The sequence below is a fragment of the Eurosta solidaginis genome, chromosome 1 (assembly GCF_040869045.1).
Source record: "Eurosta solidaginis isolate ZX-2024a chromosome 1, ASM4086904v1, whole genome shotgun sequence".
NCBI lineage: Eukaryota > Metazoa > Arthropoda > Insecta > Diptera > Tephritidae > Eurosta > Eurosta solidaginis.
The window spans coordinates 41112235-41135269 of record NC_090319.1 but is presented as its reverse complement, the minus strand read 5'-3'; the positions used below and the strand labels follow the sequence as shown (position 1 = coordinate 41135269).

The 23035-nt window shown below is 37.3% G+C and overlaps 1 protein-coding gene across 8 annotated transcripts in view; it reads left to right on the top strand.

Moving 5' to 3' along the window:
• Positions 1-22380, top strand: part of cno (adherens junction formation factor afadin) — a 151151-nt gene extending 128771 nt beyond the window's left edge. For 7 of the 8 annotated variants that reach the window (XM_067787883.1, XM_067787839.1, XM_067787848.1 and 4 more), the window contains 8 exons: positions 42-566; positions 1469-1716; positions 1776-1894; positions 11367-11510; positions 11635-11806; positions 14082-16554; positions 20847-20965; positions 21040-22380. In XM_067787883.1, the coding sequence (XP_067643984.1) occupies positions 42-566; positions 1469-1716; positions 1776-1894; positions 11367-11510; positions 11635-11806; positions 14082-16554; positions 20847-20965; positions 21040-21229 (3990 nt within the window). In that variant the 3' untranslated portion in view covers positions 21230-22380. The remainder of the gene's footprint in view (positions 1-41; positions 567-1468; positions 1717-1775; positions 1895-11366; positions 11511-11634; positions 11807-14081; positions 16555-20846; positions 20966-21039) is intronic. The other variant, XM_067787874.1, reaches the window with a different exon arrangement.
• The last annotated feature ends 655 nt before the right edge of the window (positions 22381-23035 follow it).

Here is a 23035-nt window from a genome sequence, read left to right as displayed (position 1 = left end):
TCAATAATTAAAGCAATATTTTTACGTTATTATTTTTACAGATAGTGGCGAATTCTCACATGTGCACGGCTGAATGGGGTAAAGTAATGTCTGAACGCCTACAACTGCTCGAGTTATGGGCTGAACGTCAAGGGCTTGAATTGGCGGCTGATTGTCATTTAGCGAAAATAAATCAATGCGCTCAATTTCTTCAGGCACCTAAATCATCTGTTGAGGAGATTCAACAATTGGCTTGCTCTTGTTTTCGTTTAAATTCATTACAAATGGGTGCATTGTTACAGCAAGAGAAAATACCACGAAATCTTGTCGATACTGCAATACGTATGGCTGAATCAGTAGCGGACGAATTGACGCGTTCCGATGGTCGTGAAGTTCGTTTAGAGGAATCACCTGAGCTACATTTAGCTTTGCTTTTGCCTGATGATGGTTTTAGTTGTGATGTTGTACGTGGTATACCATCGGGTTTGGTCGATTTTTTGAATCCGCTACAACAACAGGGCATGTGCCGTTTGGCTGCGCAACCAACTTCCATTGGTCTCTGGACTGTTTACATGCATCAATTCAATGTAAGCAGCTTCTAATTGGTAGACCTATATAAGTATTACTATTTAAGTTGAATGTATTGAAGGAATGACGTGTTAGAGCCATATTAATGTGGGTTTTTGTAACTTAGGTGCTTATGTAAAGTAGTGTGGTACTCTAATCGCACTAACCCTCGTACCGTACTGCCTATTCAGTTAGGATGATATTTTTCAAAGATTTTAGTTTTATTGTATTGAAGCTCATTTTCGATAAACATGAACACTTTGAAACCTTTCGATAATTTATGAATCGGTTTTTTTTTTTGTTTATTATGTAATTTCAAAACCACTATACTAACATACAAAAATAGCTCAGTTTTCACTTTTGACATATATTAAACAAGTTCGAAAACTTTCGAAGTAGGCATTCCTAAGATACATGGAAAGAGAAAAATTTTGAAAACTCGCCAGTATTCATTTACCGGATAGCGTCAGTCATAAAGAAAAATATTTTTGTCAAATTTTTTAAAAGGATTTCAGCCCTAACCTCAAAAACCGAAGCAAATATCACTGCCGATTTTTGAGGGTAGAACCGAGCCGAAACCTGTTACGTCGATTCTGATATCGGATTCAGACTTAGCGCATCAAAATGCATGGGGAAGCATCTGCCGTACAACTAGATCCTCACTTTTTTTTGTGTGTTGCTCTGTAAAATATCGTTTAAAATTTTATCGAAAATCTGTTGTGTTATTAAGTTTGAAAAAAATACATACAATTCGAATAAGAAAAGAAGTGAAAAACAATATATTTCGAACTGCAAAAGCCATTAACTTTGTATTGGAAGTTAATGGATTAATCTCTACAAAAAGAAAATTGTTCCATCCAACGCCCAGCCGGGTGCTGCACAGTATAATTAAAACACACACACATTCCTTTCACACTTTCAGGCTCGCTCATCCAGTGCTATGTCGAACAAACTACCCCAACCCGAAATCCAAGTGATAAAGTTGCATAAAAATGCAAATGGCATGGGTTTGTCAATTGTAGCCGCCAAAGGTGCCGGACAAGAGCGTTTAGGCATATACATAAAGAGTGTAGTGCCTGGTGGTGCAGCGGACGCTGATGGCCGTTTGCAAGCTGGTGATCAACTCTTACGCGTCGATGGTCAAAGTCTTATAGGCATTACACAGGAGAAGTGAGTAACAAATAATTCTACTTATACAAAATATTTTTCATGCAACCACTTTTTTACAGAGCCGCGGACTATCTAGTGCGCACTGGTCCTGTCGTAACATTGGAAGTAGCAAAACAAGGTGCTATCTATCATGGTTTAGCCACATTACTGCAGCAACCAAGTCCAGTTATAGCGAGAGGTATGTTTTGAAAAAACGATTGAAGAATATGTATACACGTGAGTGTGTTAGAGTTAGTAACACACTCACAGTCAATATATTTGGAGAACTGATCACTTTAAATCGCTTTCAACGCTTTCTATGGGCACTTTTTTTTTAGTTTTTGGAGACTGGCGTGAGGGTTATATTTTGAGTCCCTTTGAAGTCTTCGGAGATTTCTAATGTATAACACTAGACGACAAAATCACGTTTTTTTCTGAGTATTGGACAAAAACAACTTTTTGGGAAGCCAAAAAATTAATTTCCTAGTTTTTTGAAGTCGGTCTCCAAAACATGATATTGGCTTTCGAAATTTGAAATTCGACGCATCCTAAGTCTTCGACGCATGAAGTCTTCGGAGATTTCTAATGTATAACACTAGACGACAAAATCACGCTTTTTCTGGGTATTTGACAAAAACAACTTTTTGGGAAGCCAAAAAATTAATTTCCTAGTTTTTTGAAGTCGGTCTCCAAAACATGATATTGGCTTTCGAAATTTGAAATTCGACGCATCCTAATATAAATTTTTATTTATTATTGCGTTAAAGGAATTTAAAAAAGTAAAAACATAGGCGTAGTCTGCGTTCTGTTCTTATTTGAATTGCATTATAATTTTCTTTTTTTAAAGCAGATCTTCGAAAAAATTTAAAGCATAAAATCACGCAGCTACATTAAAGTAGGAGAATCTGCTAACACAGCACATATGTATGTTCTCATACTTTTCAATGTGTTGAATCAGAATTGGCCAATAGCCTCAAAAACGCTCATTCCTCAGTGATTTCTGGAAGTTTTTTTTTTTTTGAGGTTAGGCCGAACCACGACCCGTTAAGCCAATTCGTAATCAACACAATTCTAAATATTTCCTGGGAATTTTGTTTTGTTCTTGCGGAAAAATTCCTCCAATTCTTTTCTCCTAGGGAGAACAACAATCGGGGAATAGGAATTTCGAATTTTCGAAGTCAGCTGTTTTGTCAATTGAAATTTCGCTACGCATTTCTTATTTTGTTTAGAAAATTGAAATGTTTAATTATTGTTGCGAATTTGTTTGAAATTAAGAAATAAACTATAATCAATGTACAGTATTGCATTTCGTATGGTATTCACTGAAATGAGTAATGAATTGGTGCCACAGCAACAGCAACAGAGGAGCATAATAAGAAGACGGCGGGATAACACAAATCCGCCGGAGTTGCCTGCTTCCAATCAGCAAAGCAATTTTCTGGCGGCCAAGTCGAGTTGAATTCGTCTTTCATCATATTCCAAAATCTATTTAAGCCTTCTTAAAATATCCTTGCGCAATTTCTGGATGGCTGCATCAAATATTCCAAGAGCTCTTCCGTTGCTTGTGATATACTTTTCGACTTAAAGAATATTGTGGGAGAATGTACATATTTTAGGACAAATTTGTACAAATAAGTGTCCTTTCTTAAAAGAAACAATTTCCTTTAACTAGTTTTATTCATTCCCTTTAATTTAACAATTGAAAAAACTCCTAAGAAATGGCAGAGAAATCTCCCTCTCACACATTCATAATACCTACTTTTCTCCCATAACCGGTTTGCGCTTTTTCGAACATTGTTCAGAATAGGAGGAAAGGGAGAAGTGAAAAACTCACAAGGAATTTTTATTTAGAATACGAGGAGTGAGAGAAGGGAAAAAATTCTCACGTAATTTTTGTTTAGAATTGGGCTGAATATTGTTTTTTTTTGGGGTGGCTGTGTAATTTAGCGCTTTTAAATAGCTCGCACCTTTGGCATCTTATCACATTTTTTACTGTTAGCGACTGTTTATATTAAAAATATATATATATACCTATATATAATTTAAGCTAACCTTTTTATTATGTAGTAAATTATTTAGTTTTATGCTATAAAGCTAAGTCGTAAGAGCACCCTGCTTGATATGTAGTATTAAACAGCAACCGGTTATGTATTAACAATAGTTGAAAACAATAAAAAATGCTAATCGCTTTTTCTTACTAAACTCCTCCCATACATGCTGCCAATTGATAATTTATTGAAATTTTACTAAAAAAAAAATTATAAATAAATTATTGTATGATTAATACCACTTTTAATAATATCTATCAAATTTGGAAAATAATCTAATAAATAAAATCGAAATAAAAATCAAAAAAAAAAAAAAAAAACAAAATCGAATAATAATTTAAAAAAATAAAAATGAAATTCGAAATAAAATGACTGCTGTTAAAACCGTGGAATTTTAAAAACATAAAAATACAGAATCTCAGTCCATTGCCACATCATCAAATTTGGTATATCACGATCAGCAAAGACGACACTCGATGTACAACAATCGTTACTTTGCTTCAGTATCTGATGATAGCCTCAATCGCAGTCGACGTGAATCTTTAGTATGTATGCGTGCAGAATCGCCACCTGTACGCCGTTTAAGTGCATCTTCATTACAAGAAGAACTTTGCGCTAGAGGACATCAATTACATATTGATCCACGTTATCGTGATACACGTCCCATAGCGCGTTCAGTTAGCAGTCTCTATTTGTCTAATGAAAATAATCTTAATATTATACCGAACAACAATATACAGAACTATTATAGCAACAACCCAACGACAAACAACTACATACACAATAGTCCAATTCATCAGCAGCAGCAGCGCACGAATAGTACCTTAAATACAAATACACCGCCACCTTCAATATATATTGAAGAGTATATGGATCCAGAACCGGAAGCCAATACAGAAAATACACAAAAACGTACCTCAAACGATTCATTTACTACAACAAATCTATCCTACACTGAAATACATCAACCGCTCAACGAAGAAAGTATCGCTTCAGTGGCCGATTCAAATGATATACCATACATAGATGATGGTTCACCAACGGAAACAGATATATTGAAAACTTATATACCAAAGAATACACCAGCAGAGTTGATACGCCAACAACAAACACAGCTTCTGCAACATTACGACTATGTGACAAAACCTTGTTCTTCTGGCATTATAAGTGGTGTACGTCGTAATGCGCCAGGCTATCGTAAAACAGTAAGCTTTGATTTGGAAGAAACAAATGCACGCAGCAGACATGATAGCATTTCATTGGATCGTGGTACGACAATCAATCGTAAATTTCATACGCATGATGCTATAAGTAAATATACACATAGTACAGGTGCAGATAGTAATCGCTCATCAACAGAATCTTTATACAAGAGTGAGCGTGAACGTGAACGCAGCATACCATTAATACAAAAGATAAGACGTGAATTAAATTCGGTACGTTCGACGTCTGGTAATATACAAACGAATGCAACGGGTAATAATTCTGGTAGCGGTTCGAATAGTAATCGTTCCTCAAATGAATCCATCGAAAAAATGCCACTAATTACAAAACAAATGCGTGATTTAAATATAAAACCAATAACAATAACAAATAGTACGGTACAACGTCCAAGACGAGAATTGAATACTTTACGTGCGACCTCTGGTGGTGGTGGGTGTGCTGCTAATTATCAAACAAGAAAGAGGTCTGCTTCCGTACAAAGTTCTACAAATTTTGTAAATAATCAAAAAAGCACTTCCTATGTTGCAAAGCCTCTTACTACTCGTCGCACTAGTAATGCGATGGCACCCTCTTATAGAGAAAGAGCAGCCTCCGCAACAACCAACACTATTGTTACGATAAATGTTCCTAGTTTATGTGATATCGAAAGTTCCTCTGAAACTCTTCATAATTATTGTCCAGAACGTTCACACAGTCATGCAAATATACATTTCCCATACTTTCCAATTAATGATGATATACTCGTACATAATATGAACTCACCACCCGCTACTTATCATACACACACAACCACACTTACTTTTTCACCACGCAAATTACAAAATCCACCAGCAAACGTTATTAGTTCCCCACAAAAATTTGATAAAACTTTTGGTGAGGGAAAAGTACGCGAGATGGCTAACTTTTTTGAACGTCACAAATCGTTTGATGCCACAAAATCACAAAATGAAACTAAATCTGTTTTAACAAACAAGTTTTCGAAGTCGACATCATATTTATATCCAACAAAAGTTGATTCTACATCAACTAAACAAAAAAATTTAACACAAAAAGAAGAAAAAAGCGTTTTGCAACAATTAAAAGAATGGAGTTTACATGGCAGTGATGGCAAAGATTATGAAATTAATTTGGAAAGTAATACAAATATGCAAAAAAATAACAAAATACAAAATTTTAAAGCAAACGAAACCAAACAACGAACTAACAACAACACTACTAACTATAATAATCCTCCTACATCTATCGCACCACCGCAAATACTACTTACTTCTACATCCCCCGATAAAACAACAACAAACTTATCCATTAGTACTACCGTTATCTGTGATTGTCCCTGTTGTGCCAATTGTAAGAAGCAAAACATTTCAACCAACATCTCAAAATACACCACCAATGAAGAATCCACCAGCAGCAATCACGCTAATACCACCAAATTATCTATTGGTCCATCTTCACCAACATTTAAATGTTATGATAGTTGTGCTAAAGTAGCCCAGAGTCAACTTAAACGTCAGCATAGCGTAATGTCCACAGCAAAGGGTAATACAGTGCGTACAATTAAACGTAAACAAAGTCAACAACGTAGTGCGGATGGCTCGAATCTATTAACTTTAACGCTCGAAATGCAAGGTGATGATGATGGTTGTAAAGGTGCCTGCTCATCGGTTGCCACAACTACGTATCAAGATTTGAGTGCGGAAGCGTTGTGCTCAGAAAATAATGTATCCTTACCACGGAAACATGTTGATGATGTATCAAATCAAAGTTGACAACTTGGCGAATGAAATCAAAGGTGGTGATCATCATAACAAGGATTTGCTAGATTCTCAGTCCCCATCCATATCCCCACAGTCTCATGTACCAAAGAGATGCCAATTTTTAAAATTCCATCCAAAACCTATGCCATTTTAATACTAAATGAGTTGATTAATTCTTTTACAAGCAACTTTTTAGCTGGTGCAGCTTGCCACCAAACCCAACCACTAAATAAAATAAAAAAATCCAAAATGCTGTTATTGTATATCTTCCATTTTAGACGTAGACTCAACACGGAGCGGAGTTACACAGCCTTATCGCACAGATAGATATAAACGATATGTACTTGCATATATTTGTATTTTTCTAAGCTCTATGAGATAAACAAATTCAAGTAATCGACTCCCTAAAAAAAGTTTACAGAGACATCGATATCAAAATTTTATCGTATCACAACACAAACCAAGGATTGGCATCTCTTTCGTACAAATTTTCTGCTTGTGGTTTGTAGTGTTACGAAACTTTTGTTGGATAAAGGAATGTTTATTTTATTTTCTATTCTATATTATTACACTGAAAAAAACTTCCTCAGACCATGGAAAATGGAGGAGATTTTTCGCCGTAGAAATTTTTCCCTCAGATGAATTTTTCATGCGATAAAATACCTGCCAAGATATACCAAGCTGAAATTGAAGCGTGGCCTTGAAACTTCGTTGTCCGTTTAGGATATCTGTTGCGGCATCGAGAGCAGCGGAACTATGTGAACTCTTAAAAGGCGTTCTGTCAATCTGTAGTGATAAAGTCAGTCGGGTGCTCAATTAGTGTGAGAGTTAGTTACCGTAGTGCATCGTCGTTCAAACTTTGTGGGTTGCAACACATTGATTTTTTGGCTCCGTATGGCTTCCAACAACTTCACTTTAGCTCCGGCTGACTCCCAACAACAACCAAATCGATTTCGGCATATCACATAATCAACTGAACGGCACGAAAGTCGATCAACATTCATTCATTACTGATCGGCCTGCACCTCTGCTGTTTAATTGTATTTCATTGTTTGCTGTGGTTGCTTTCTCAGTTTAGTTTTTGAATTTTACTGCTTTGATTTGTTTTTTAGTATGAAATCAATTTTGTTCGAATTACCATTTTACGAAGGACGTTGTTCTACTTTTTACTGACGTTGGTGTCGCTTGGTTGCGTTAGTCAAATCACTAGAGAATCCTTGACTCAAAACATTGACTTTCGGTTTCTGTATTTGCTGCGCTTGCTTCTATTAGCTGTGATTAGTCAGCAGATTTTATAACCATAAATCTGGGTATTATTTGAAGCTTCAAATCTCTTTCGGTTGCAAACAATGTAAGGGTTGGTATCGAAATTCTGTATGTACCAAATTCTAAAAACAAAATTCTGCTTTTTTAAAATTCTGCTTTATAAAATTCTGCTTTCAAAATTCTGTATTACAAAATTCTGTATTGCAAAATTCTCTATTAAAATATAATGTTAACAATGTTAAAGAGGTCATGCATTCATAATTCCGGAAGTCGAAACACCGGAAATCAATATTATGGAAGTCAATATTCTGGAAAAAGCCGATCCAACACCTGCTGCGCCATGCACAGTAATTCTGCGTAGAACACCTTTCTGCATAGGCGGCCTTCGGCCGCGCTTATAAAAAATAACCCTGGGCTACGCCATGCCAAGTCCGGGTCTGTGGTGTGGAAAAGCTGTGTGGAAATATTATAAGCTGCGAAATAAGTTTATTTATTTATACTAATAAATAATAGTAAGTGAAAATGAATCAAAAAAAAAGTTAAAAAAGGAAAACGAGCAGATTATTAAAGTGGTATTGGAATGGCATGAAGAAAACGCTACCTCATCCGTACATCAAACCAACGCGCTGAGGTCAATCCTGAGGGAATAAGTGGAAGCGAAAATTTCAACACAATAACTAGTACTGAAAACTGTGAAACATACGATAGGATTTTGAATTATTTGTATTCTATTTTTTTATTATGAAATGTGCAAAAAGTACCTTTAATCTTAAAAGACTTAATTTAATTTATTATAATAGAAGAAGCCTTTGAAATATGTTCATTCTTAATACATAAGCTTATAACCAAACAAAAGTATTTGACATAACGAAACAATGAAAATTTCGCTGATTTTAAATAATTGAACTTAATTGCGCATCACTTTAAAATTCTCATTAGAAACCCATTAGAAATTGAGGTTAGAATTCGATTAGAATTCTAACCCTTTTCTCGATATCGCGAACGAAGTCCCCCTTTTGTCGAGAATGCTATAATAATTCCCGACAGTTTCACAAATCGTCGTCTAACCTTCTACATTAGAGAAATACATTAGAATTCGATTCGTCTTCTAATCGTTTTCTAACCTAAATGTTTGTTGGGAGAGCAGAAGTAGCAACGGAAAATATGCCCTAGAACTGCTCTGGCTCTGAATTCGAATATATTATAGAGTTTCTGAGCGGCCTCCATGGTGTGATGGTAGCGTGCTCCGCCTACCACATCGACGATCCTGGTTTCACGCCCCGCGCAAAGTAACATTAAAATTTTAGAAACAAGTTTTTTCAATTAGAAGAAAAATTTTCTAACCTTGGTCGCCCCTCGGCAGTGTTTGGCAAGCACTCCGAGTGTAATTTTGCCATGAAAAGCTCTCAGTGAAAACTTATCTGCCTTGCCGATGCCGTTCGGAGTTGGCATAAAACAAGTAGGTCCCGTCCCGCCAATTTGTAGGAAAAAATTAAAGGAGCACGATGCAAATTGGAAGAGAAGCTCGGCCTAAAATCTCTTCGGGAGTTATCGCGCCTTACATTTTTTTTGTTTATTTATAGAGTTTCTCTCGAAGACTCCTAGAGCCGTTTCATCTGATGTTGTCATGCTCCATGCTGCTGCATCATATAGCAGGACGGGTACTATAAGTGACTTGTGCAGCATGATCTTCTTTTGCAGAGACGACTTTATTTTTCAATTGCCTACGTAGTCTAAAGTAGCATTTTGTTGCAAGTGTGGTTTTTCGCTAGATTTCTTATGTTGATGTTGTTGTTTGTGTTAATGCTGAATCCTAAATAAATAAAGTCTGTTATTATTTCGAAATTATGGCCTGCCAACAGTGGCGTGGATGCCAAGGCGCAAATGCGCTGACTCTTTCCTCGATGACAACAGGTACTTCGTTTTGTTCTCATTCACCATCAAACCCATCTTTTCCGCTTCTTTTTTCCAGCTAGGAGTAAGCAGAACTTACGGTCATATTTTGCAAAGAAGCTGATGCATGCGCCCTGCCAACTCCTTGCCACCGTATTTGAATAGCTCCACAGACGATCCATCAGCAAATAAAAGCGTTCTAAAAAGACAGACGAAAGTAATTAAACCCTCCTCCCTGATTTTATTCTGAAAAATTTTAACGTTGACAGATAAACATTTCTATGGCGAAAAATCATGTCTGTGTTGGGATAAGAGAACTGCAAAAATCACAATTTTCTTGATTTAATCAAACACTAAAACTTGCATTCACATTCAGTCATGCGAATAAACTCATAATTGAATAAACTCAGCATCTGTCTTTACTAGACTCCGTTAGCATGATTGCGATCGAATGACCGAACAGGTTTTGCATACGATTGTATTGATCAAACGAAGGCAAACGGAGAATAAAATCAAAGCACGAGAATTAGTATCGTTTAGTTCGGCAAACAAACAGAATCTTAACAATGTTTATATGTAGCTTTTCGCCGTGACGTAAGGGCAGAAGAATCATGCAAATATTCAGACGCATGGAGTTTTCATATTTGCCTTTTCATTCCGATGAATGTAATCGCTGTAGAGGCAAACGAGCAAACGCCTGAATTGATTATATTCAATCATGCAATAAGTTGATTGATTTTAAATCAATGTCGATTATGTTCGTTTAAGCAAGTTGGTTGATTGAATACGATCATGTGGCCGAATATAATCGAACGTTGTTGTGTTCGATTTTTGCTGTTCTCTGGTTAGGACGCAACGAAAAAACAAAAATAATCTGTTAAGAAACACAAGTTGAAGAAACTGAGAAAATTATAGGTTTTTGTCCTTTTTTTTATATCTGTACGTACCAATTGCCTCCTCACCACCTCCTCCCTTCCTTCTGAGTCATGTATTCGTAAAATCAATTTTTTGTTTCCTGCATTTGTATTTTTTATAATAAGTCACAATAATTTGTTTTATTCCATATATGGCGAGCTCAGAGCAAAAAAGAACTACCTCACCGGATAAGTGAAATCTAAATATTTTTCTTTTTGCACCGTGACCGTCATATTTATGTAGATTTAGAATGCACATCTCATCGCTTGTCTAAAACATTTAATATACAATTTCTTGAATTAAATTAATTTTGAATTTCCTTTTTATTGCATATTTAATATTCATCCACAACAACATCACACATATGTAATGCACCACTCCATGCACCAACAAAATCACTTAATTCATATTTACCGTTATGATCGTTAACAAAAAAAAAATGTGTCACAACACACTGGACGTCATGACCTCCAATTAATCGAACTGTGAATGTCTAACGTATTATGTGGATTATGTACCGTAATTGATTGTTTGATGTATAATTTGGTCAAACATCATGTAATCATAGGCAATCGTCGCATGTCTGAACGTGATCTAACACGAATGGGTGCAAATGATTCCAAGAATGTTGGCCCACTTATACCTAATAATCATTTATCAAATAGCAAATCGGTACCAGCACTGCATCATCACACTGGAAGTGGTACTATTTGTAAGTAACAAAATAATTAACTAACACAGTTTGTATGTATGTATTTAAAATGTTGTTATTAATTTTAAGAATATGAGTTTATTATGAGATTTGATATATAATTGCTGTTCTTTTCTTGCTCTAGCAATGAACGCTTCAAAATCCCGTAGCACACACAGCCTCATTACCAATCCCAATACCAATAGCAGCAGTGCAACTGGCGGTCTTCATAGCCTGAACAACAACGAACAGGGATTCTATCAGAATCTAAGCGTTTACCGTGCACAAAATCAAAGTCAGCCAATTTTAGCTGAAAGGTAGGTTCGAAAGAAAAAAAAGAACTTACCTATTAAATTTAGATTGTGAAGTTAGCTCGTTTTTAGCAAGATCTATTCTGAATTTTAAGAATTTATTTATGTAGTTTCATAGTGGGCAAATCAGTACAGTCATTGGATATACGATGTAACTAGATGGACTATTTTGCAGCCTGGCAGTTAAAGCTGCTTAACTAGATATGTTTTTAATGATTGCTTTTCGACTGGGCGGCCACCGTGGTGTGATGGTAACGTGCTCCGCCTACCACACCGAATGCCCTGGGTTCAGTTTTTTTGCTATTCAGTATGAAACCGATTCGCGATCTTTTGTACAAAATTCCGATATTGATATTGTTTCTGGAGCAATTCGAGATCATTATGAGCTTTTCCAAATACTGGTGTGGCTATTTTCGGGATTATTTCAGCACTGCTTGTGGATCGGCAAATCAGTACAGTAATTGGATATACGATGTAACTAGATGGACTATTTTGCAGCCTGGCAGTTAAAGCTGCTTGACTAGATATGTTTTTAATGATTGCTTTTCGACTGGGCGGCCACCGTGGTGTGATGGTACCGTGCTCCGCCTACCACACCGAGTGCCCTGGGTTAGGTTTTTTGCTATTCAGTATGAAACCGATTCGCGATCTTTTGTGCAAAATTCCGATATTGATATTGTTTCTGGAGCAATTCGAGATCATTATGAGCTTTTCCAAATACTGTTGTGGCTATTTTCGGGATTATTTCAACACTGCTTGTGGATCGGTTTCGGGTCTGCCTCGAATCAATTTCTGGAGTATTTGGAGGCTGGATACTTTTCGCGATTATTCCGTTACCAATTCTAAAAAAGTAACCGATTCCAATAAATGAAACCGGTTTCGAATAAGTAGCCGATTCTCATAAAAATAACCGGTTTTGAATAAGTAGAGGATTCTTATAAAATAACCGGTTTTGAATAAGTAGAGGATTCTTATAAAAGTAACCGGCTCCAAATAACTAACTGGTTCTTAAAAGTGTTCGATTAAATGACCAGTTCGACGGAAGCACCGATGATTAAAAAGTAACCGATTGTAAAAAGAAGTAATCGGTACCAAACAGGTAAAGAATTTAAAAAAAGTTAAGTCGAAAATTGAATTTTTGGCTTACAGTGCAGTTGGAAAAAACTAACGATCAACAAAACAAGGGACTATAATTACGATATCCACTACGAAAAGAGTTGTCAGCAGGTATTTAGATGTTAATGATTTCATCCGCGCCCAATGTTGGGCTCAAATAGATCGTACTTCACGTTGTGCTGGGTGATGAAAACTAGACCGCACCCATTACAACCTCTATCGAGCTTTCGTATGGACATTGTAGCCAACGCGAAAGCGGAGATTCGATTTGGCTTTTAGATAAGTATGTTGTCTCGGTGGCTGTGTATCCGGTAGGCTGCCTATATTCGTAAAAAACCCCTTAACCAATGCCAAGAACAACAACCGGAATGCAATTTTCTAGCAGTAAGACCGGTTTAGATCATAATATTTGAAGCTATGCTAGTAATTCGGACAGTTAGTGTGTGAATGGATCTTTGCGGTGCCCCGTGATTGTAACAGTAATTCTAAAGATTTATTTTCTTGACCTATTTTGCAGGTAAGTCGGTCATGCTTCTTTGGTCGTTCTGCTGGTGTTCGATAAATCGTCTATATATTATTCTTCTGATTGATGGGTGGGATCAACAAAGCCATTTCCGTTGCGACTTCGTTTGCCTTCTCGTTGCCCTAAGCTGAGGCATGGGGCAACCTCTTGAAGTTTGCTAACGGTTTCAGACGATGCAATGGGGAACTTAAGCGTCATGATCATGAACTTGACTGTCTGAGAAAATACAAACCTCGCACCCTTTCCTGCGACATAATAGGTTTCTCTCTATATTCAAAATTTCTGTTTGGAAGATAATTGTCGAGCCAGGAAGACGGACTGCAAACGGCGCCTTAAGTTTTTTAGAGAAAATACGAGCTCCCGTACCGCAGTCCGTTTTGAAGCCGTCGGGTTTAGAACGAGATTGCTTTTTTTTCTATACAACCCATGCCAACCTCAATGATAATTAAGCTTGCCAGTCACAACCTGAAAGAGGAACAGAGCCTCATCTTGGTATGAGAATTATCACATTAATTTCCTATGACAGAGAAAGTTTCTAGATAGTATGAATGATCTAGCCCTGGATGGGATATCATGGCACACCATACGAGTACTTTAATATCTTTCAGAAAATTATAAACCTTTTTACTTGCATTTATTTAGGCCATCCATGCCTTTACATTCCGCAATAAACGCATACAATGGAAATGCCCAACACAACGGGCCAAATCCCATATCATCACCAACGAATGGTACCGCTTCAATGCATCATCCAGCATTTGCATCACATCAGCAACAACAACAACAACTGCAGCACTCATCAATAACTTCCCCAACCGGATCTAATATCCCACCAACCCGTCCAGCATCGGCCTATTATCACAACTCTACCAATGCGAATAGCAACAGTGGAGTAACACCAATAAGCAATAATCAAATGCAACAACATTTGGTATCGCATCAACAACAACAACAACAACAATTTACACATCATACACATAACATGAGTGCAAGCAGTAGCAATTTGAATAGTGGCAATATGTCAGGAGCACCAACGAATCTACAACAATACCAACAGCAGCAGCAACAACAACACCAACAACATTTGTCACAAATGGCGCCTCATTCCTCACTTACAATGGGAAATCGTTCGAGAAGTACGCAAAATTTCAATAGAGATTTGCAAAATCAGCATAGTTTGCGTATGCAACAGATAATGGCACCATCAATGCCCAACATAAGCAATGTCTACCAACAACAACACATGTCGGCTAGCCAGAGCATGCAAAATGTCAATATGAGTGGAGCAGATGGCACATTAAGCTATCAAAATGGTGGCACAAATGATGGTTATATGCAAGCACAACAACAACAGCAACATTCGCCAGCTGGACATACGCTACGTCGTAATCCACGTCACGAGCTGATGACGCAAGGCAATGGTGATTTAGCGCAACATTCGCCAAATCCAATGCAACAGCAGCAACAGGCAAACTTTGTTACATTACCACCGAAACCGCTTAGCATGCAACAACAACAATCACCGACGAAACAACCACCAACAGCACCAAAACCGCAGCAAAATCATTTGCAACAGCAACAATATATGCATCAACAGCAACAACATGTCATGTACCAACATCAGCAGCAGCAACAACAGCACGCCGAAGATAAACCACCGCTACCGCCTACAGCCACACATCCCCTCTTTAAACCGACACAGCAAATTACACCTGGCATGAATTATGTCGCCAGTTCATTAGATCCACCAAAAGGTAGCTATGTGCCTGTGTCATCAGGTGCGTCCTTACAAAATCAGAAAAATTTCTTAGGCACCAATCCATGGGAGCGTGAAGAGCGCGAAAAGGAAGTTGAATTGAGACGTGAGCATATACGTCAATGGCGTGAACAACAAATAGCTGAACTTTCTGCTTTGCCACAAAGATCGCCACAGCAGGAAGAACAATTGAAAACGCTCATATTGGAACGTGATTTTGAGCGTCGAGCGCAAGAGGTGGAAGAGCAAGAAGACGAAAGTGAACCATCATACGAAAAAGAGAATGCAAAAGACGGGTTTCGTCTGCAACAAACAAACACGCTACAAGCGCCAACAACACATTTTAGGCAAGCAGAAATTAAAATAGCATCAGTGCTGGAGAATTTTGGTGGTTTAGGTAGTGGTGGCAACAATAACGTAGGCGGTTCGGTTGAAGCGTCACCTTTGTCATCAGCGCGTAGTTCTGCCGCAGGTGGGTCTGATATAATATCACCACAACAGCAGCAACAGCAACAACAACCGCCACCGCTGCCAAATAATCCACCACCATTGGGAAATACAAACGCAGTCGCCACCACAGCTACAAGTGCAACAAACCCAACCACAGCCATACAACCTAAAAGTATATTAAAAAATAATCGTTATGATAGCGCTAGCGGTACTGCGCCATCTTCACCATCAAAATCGCAAAAGTCTACAAGCTTTGCTGATGATCGTCACTTGCAAACCGAACATCCCATTTCAAGTCTTGCGAAAGACATCTCACAAATGTCTTTAAATGATACAATCACATCAGCTTCAGCTGTTAACTCGTTAGCCCAAGATACAAATGAAGACCATTCCACTGTACCACCTCCACCACCACCCGAACGCAACAGCTCATATCTTATTATGTCACAGCAAAAACTGCGAAATTCTTCGATAGGCCTTTTAAAGACAGCCACTACAAATTCTGCTGATTTACTCAATCTGAATACAAATTCAATAAAGAAAGCCAATTTACTAAATAACAATGCCGTCGTGAATAATAGTAATAATAACAATAACAATAATCACAGTAGTTCGCCCACATCCATAGGGCCTATGGCTATCGCAAATAATTTAACTGCCCAACATCAAACAGCACCATCCACTTTGGAGCTATCGCCATCTGGTGGTTATGTGGGCAATAATAATTTATTGTTACGTGATAATAAACGTGTTTCATTCCATGATGAAGATAATAATTATATGTTGGGTGGTGGTAGTGGTGCGCAGTCGTATAGTACAAGTTTATTGGGTTCGTCCTCGTCTGATATGTATGCCGCCACAGGTAGTAGCGACACTCTTGATTTGGATGCAATGCTTGAGGATAGAAATGTAAGTTTATTTAATTTATGCAATATTTATAACATAACTATAGTTTTACCGATTTTGGCTGAAGGATTGAATCTACAAATTTTTTTTTATTTTTAAGCTCATGGGCTAGTTAACTTTCGGATGTTTATATACCAACCCCCAGAATGCCATGCCCATATGGAAACTACAAATTCAGTTGCTATATGATTCAATTGCATAATAAGTTCTTCTATTATATTGTCATTGCACGTAGGGTATAGGAAGCGTTATGGATACTCCTTCCCTTATATGAATCCGATGCTATCACTTTCCGATACTAGAACGACTGCTACGACGATCGTGTGTGTGGATTTTAGTTCTAATGCCCTAAACTCCTTTAACCGCTGGGGTTTTGTGATTCAGGTCACCTCAGGTCATCTAGGTCGGCGCATATAAACTAAATGCGGACTGCGAGATGCTTTTCCATAGAAATGAACGATATTACTTGGCAGCACAGCATCTTTCCGACCACAACTCTAGCAAGATGACTTCGTTTCTGCGCGACTCGTCTCTTACCCGGCCCATCGCTCTTCAGGGTTTGAACAAACGAGAACATCAACCAGCTTGACAGAGATACCTTAACTCCGTAACCAAAAATTCTTAACTGAGGCTTCGCTTTACTTTTCAATGAAATCAATTCATTTTTAAGTAAATTTTAATGGAGCTGGGGCTCTTTTATCCAACCAGACATTTCCTCATTTTTCTTCAACCAGGCACTTGCTTTTCCATATAAAAGTAGCAGTGGCAGATCTTGCTTTCTTACGCCTACCAGAAATCTGATACGATTTGTTATCCATCTAGGAAATTGGCAAAAGAAAGTGAGGCAGGCAACTTTGCAGAGGGAGCTTGGTATGCGTCACTGTCAAGGAATCGGTGCAACAACACAGCGGCGTGTGATGGGAGGGCCATAAGGACCTTAACGTTTGGCAATCATGGAGTAGACCTCTGACTGGAATAAACTGCAGGAAGTCAAGTACAGTCCAGCCCCAATTCAAGTCCACCATTCACGCTCTTATTCCGTTCATCCCTGCAAGCATACCTTATATTCTCTATCTAGAAGTCAAAACATGTTGTAATATAAAGTTGCGTGCAGGTAGTCGGCTCATTTCACGACTTACTCGGTTTTTGAGCCAAATCTGCGAGCAAACACAGTCTGACTTTTATTTTGTGGTTGACAGCTTTCGAAATTCTCACTACTTGGATTTTTACATGGCCGAAAGACTGTCAGTTCAGAATCTATGGGCTCTGTATTCTCCAAGTAATCAATTCTGATGTGGCAGAATCTGTGACCAAGGTGATGTCAATAGCTCCATCTCTTATGCTATTCCTAATCGTTAGCATTTTGTTCTTCTTGTAGCAATAAGGATTCGTCCCGATTTTCGGGAGTCATCCATGTTGATTGTTGGTCCTTTGTCGGATATTGATCCCGTAAGTTCCAGAAAATATCATTGAGGTACTAGCCCGACCATCTCGGGAGCGGTTTGATGTGACCTCTTTGAACCTTCCTGGTTATCCAACCCCCTCGCTTCGTTAGGAGCTTGGACTCGCCAGAGCCTTGCCTGCTATATACACAGGATTCGCTACGGGTAGGTGATTGAGAGCTATTATATGCTCTGGTAACCCTCGTGAATCAACTAAAGGTTGGTAGATTGCCTTTGCTATATAATTAGGTAAGCAGTAAGTATGTGGTCAAAAATGGTCTCAGATCTTCAACGCGTGTTGCTACAGTCCCAGAGTTCGTTGTGTACATCGGCGTGACAGCCTATTACCAGGTCCAGATTTATGAGTCATCGATTCATTGTACGGGAAGTATTCACCTGGTTGTAACCATGCTCTTGGTTGCATAAACCTCGTTGTCTGCCACTGGGCTGTGTGAACGATATCGAACTATAACCACGCCCACTTTCTCGATCGAAAAACCGAAAAAGTGCGATAATTCATTACCAAAGACGGATAAAGCGATGAAACTTGGTAGGTGGGTTGACCTTATGACGTAGAATAGAAAGTTAGTAACATTTTGGGCAATGGGCGTGGCACCGCCCACTTTTAAAAGAAGGTTATTAAAAAGTTTTGCAAGCTGTAATTTGGCAGTCGTTGAAGATATCATGATGAAATTTGGCAGGAACGTTACTCCTATTACTATATGTGCGCTAAATAAAAATTAGAACAATCAGATGAAGAACACGCCAACTTTAAAAAAAAAAATTTTTAAGTCATATTTTAACAAAAAATTGAATATCTTTACAGTATATAAGTATATTATGTCAACATTCAACGCAAGTGCAACAAAATACAAAAAGAAAAGAAAATTTCAAAATGGGCGAGGCTCCGCCCTTTTTCACTTAATTTGTCTAGAATACTTTTAATGCCATAAGTCGAACAAAAAGATACCAATCCTTGTGCAATTTGGCAGGGGCATAGATTCTATGACGATAACTGTTTTCTGTCAAAATGGGCGAAATCGGTTGAAGCCACGCCCAGTTTTTATACACAGTCGACCGTCTCTCCTTCCGCTCGGCCGTTAACACGATAACTTGAGCAAAAATAGATATATCTTTACTAAACTTGGTTCACGTACTTATCTGAACCTGAACTCAATTTATCTTGGTATAAAAAATGGCCGAAATCAAAAATTACGAAAAATGAAAAAATTCCATAATTCTATAACAAATACGAAAAAAGGGATGAAACATGGTAATTGGATTGATTTATAATAAATAAATGTAAGGCACGATAACCTCCGAAGAGATCTAAGGCCGAGCTTCTCTTCCAATTTGCGTCGTGCTCCTCTTGATTTTCCTACATGATTTTATGCCGACTCCGAACGGCATCTGCAAGGCAAATGAGTTTTCACTGAGAGCTTTTCATGGCAGAAATACACCCGGAGCGCTTGCCAAACACTGCCGAGGGGCGACCCCGCTTCGAACAATTTTCTTCTAATTGAAAAACCTTATTTCTAAAATTTTTGATGTTGCTTTGCCCGGGGTTTGAACCCAGGGCATCCGGTGTGGCCATTGGATTGGTTTATTGACGCAAAATATAACTTTGGAGAAAACTTTGTCAAATGGGTGTGACAACTACCATATTAAGTAGAAGAAAATGAAAAAGTTCTGCAGGGCGAAATCGAGAGCGCTTGGGATCTTGGCAGGAATACTGTTCGTGGTATTACATACATAAATAAATTAGCGATACCCGACAGATGATGTTCTGGGTCACCCTGGTCCACATTTTGGTCGATATCTCGAAAAGGCCTTCACATATACAACTAAGGGCCACTCCCTTTTAAAACCCTCATTAATACCTTTAATTTAATACCCATATCGTTTAAACGCATTCTAGAGTCACCTCTCGTCCACCTTTATGGCGATATCTCGAAAAGGCGTCCACCTATAGAACTAAGACCCACTCCCTTTTAAATAATCATTAACACCTTTCATTTGATACCCATATCGTTTAAACGCATTCTAGAGTCACCTCTCGCCCACCTTTATGGCGATATCTCGAAAAGGCGTCCACCTATAGAACTAAGGCCCACTCCCTTTTAAATAATCATTAACACCTTTCATTTGATACCCATATCGTTTAAACGCATTCTAGAGTCACCTCTCGTCCACCTTTATGGCGATATCTCGAAAAGGCGTCCACCTATAGAACTAAGGCCCACTCCCTTTTAAATAATCATTAACACCTTTCATTTGATACCCATATCGTACAAACGCATTCTGGAGTCACCGCTGGTCCACCTTTATGGCGATATCTCGAAAAGGCGTCCACCTATAGAACTAAGGCCCACTCTCTTTTAAATAATCATTAACACCTTTCATTTGATACTCATATCGTTTAAACGCATTCTAGAGTCCCCCCTGGTCCACCTTTATGGTGATATCTCTAAAAGGCGTCCACCTATAGAACTAAGGCCCACTCCGTTTTAAATAATCATTAACACCTTTCATTTGATACCCATATCGTACAAACGCATTCGAGAGTCACCCCTGGTCCACCTTTATGGCGATGTCCCGAAATAGCGTACACCTATAAAACTATGGCTCACTCCCTTTTAAAATACTCTTTATTACCCTCCATTTTATACCCATGTCATACAAACACATTCCAGGGTTACCCTAAATTAATTTTCCAACATGGTGATTTTCCCTTATTTTGTCTCCAAAGCTCTCAGCGGAGTATGTAATGTTCGGTTACACCCGAACTTAGCCTTCCTTACTTGTTAATTTCTATTTTTAATACCGAATTATGATTTATTTTTTCTTTAACAGCGCGCCCGTCATTTTGATAACTCCGTTTTAGACAATACGCCAACATCTCCAGATTCCGTACTCTGGAATACAACCGTGCAATCAACACCTGGCGTTATCGGAGCTCAAGAAGTCTATAGGTAAATATATAAAACACATGTGCCTTTGTATGTGCATAGAAGGAGTTCTAATTACTATTTTCATTTCATTAAAGGGATCCACGCCAACGACGACTTGCCGAAAAGCAACAACAACAGCAGCAACGCAACACTGAAGCTGTGCCCGAAAAATTATCGTTCAAAGAGAAAATGAAAATGTTTGCTTTAGAATCAGGAGATGATCATACACCTAAGGATAAATTGAAAATTTCAAGAGCACAAAGAGACATTGATGCGGTGCATTGACTCATGTACTACAACAAGGATTCATAACAATTAAATACATATACATATTTATCATTAGTACACCAATAACACATGTACACAAACAAAGTTTTACTATAATGAATAAGTAAGTGAAAGTTTAAATATTTAACAAAACAAAAAATATAACAAATGTATAAAGATGAAGTAGAAATTATTGACGTATTTGCTTAAAGAAGGTAATAAAATTAAAAAAAACTTCATTTAATTGAACTTAAGGAGGGAATATTGATGCTTTAAAAAGGTAATATGTAAACTATATGGAATTCAATATGAGGGAAATAAACGTTTGTTTATTAGATATAGTTATTTACATACATACCTTATGCATAGAGTACATAGGTATATAAAACGTTAAGTACATACATACACGCATACATACATACATTCAAATAGAGTATGTATTATATTAAAAAAAAAAACTTAAATGACATGTAAAATAATTAAATTGATGATGATTAGTCGTTGTTGAGCAAAAAAAAAAACAAAAATTAATTCAATGCATAATTTTCACTTTATAGGTAGTGTAGTAGATATGTGTGTGTAGACCATAATTAGCGTGTTGAATAAGATCGAACGAATACATATACATATAAAGTTTTAAACTGAATCTAATTAAAATGTTAAATGAATTTACCTACATAGCACTCGAAATATTTAGCTTCAAAAATACACAAATACAATTTAAAAACAAAAACCTTTTATGGAACATATAGAAAACATTCGTTAACATAGTAATAATTAGTTCATATACATACATGCATATTCAAAAATCATAGTCAGTTTAAAACTGCAGCACCAAGTAAAAAAAAAAATCAGCAAACAACTAAACCAACAACAAATTTACTATTTTTCCTAAAGTTTATTATATACATACATATTATATAATGAAAATGGTCCAATTACAAACAAATTTTTCATACATGTACATGTATTATACACATATGTACATACCTAAAATAAATTTATAAATTTAAGAAAAAAAAAAACACCTAAAAAAGCCATACAATACAAACTTTTGTTAAACTAAGTATATGCATATTTTTTATATCAGAATACATATTGCAGCATACTACAAAAGATATGAATGATTGTTTGAGAATAATAAAAGTAAAAGAGTTGGGAATATTGGATATACGTGGACTTACTGACAGAGAGGGAGAGAGGGAAAAGTGGAATTAGCATATCGATAGCCCTATCTCAGCTGACGTTTCGAAAACGCTATATCTCAGACACCCTTGAATAACTCCCTATTTCAGAACTTTTTCCAAAAACGCCCCATTTCAGAATTCGGCTGAAGAACGCCCTATCTCAGCTCAAATTGCATATAGTTTGACATCAGCTGGGGTGTTTATAAAAAAGATCTGAGATTTGGCGTTTTTCAAAGGTATTCGGAAATAGGCCGTTTTTAAAACAAATTCTGAAATCAGGTGATAGTCCACTCAGCAGTCGAATTTTTTATCTATTTTTATTTCATTTATTTATGTTGTTGTGTACGTTAAGGAGAGTGTTGCGGATGTTGGCAGTCTTTAACCGATTATTAATCCAGTACACTTCTAGTACGATTTTTTGACTCCTCGAACCTTCGATTTATTACTGACCTTGTACGAGAGTATGCAAAGAAAAAAATTCTTACCATTTCCGAAATTCAATGAAACGCAAACATAGTTTAGTTTCGAAGACAATTTTGGAAATTCTTTGGGAAATATTTCTGATATCGATCGGTATAGCTTTAAAAGAATTCGAGTGAAAATTTCTGTATGATTTTAAGATTATTCTGCACATTTG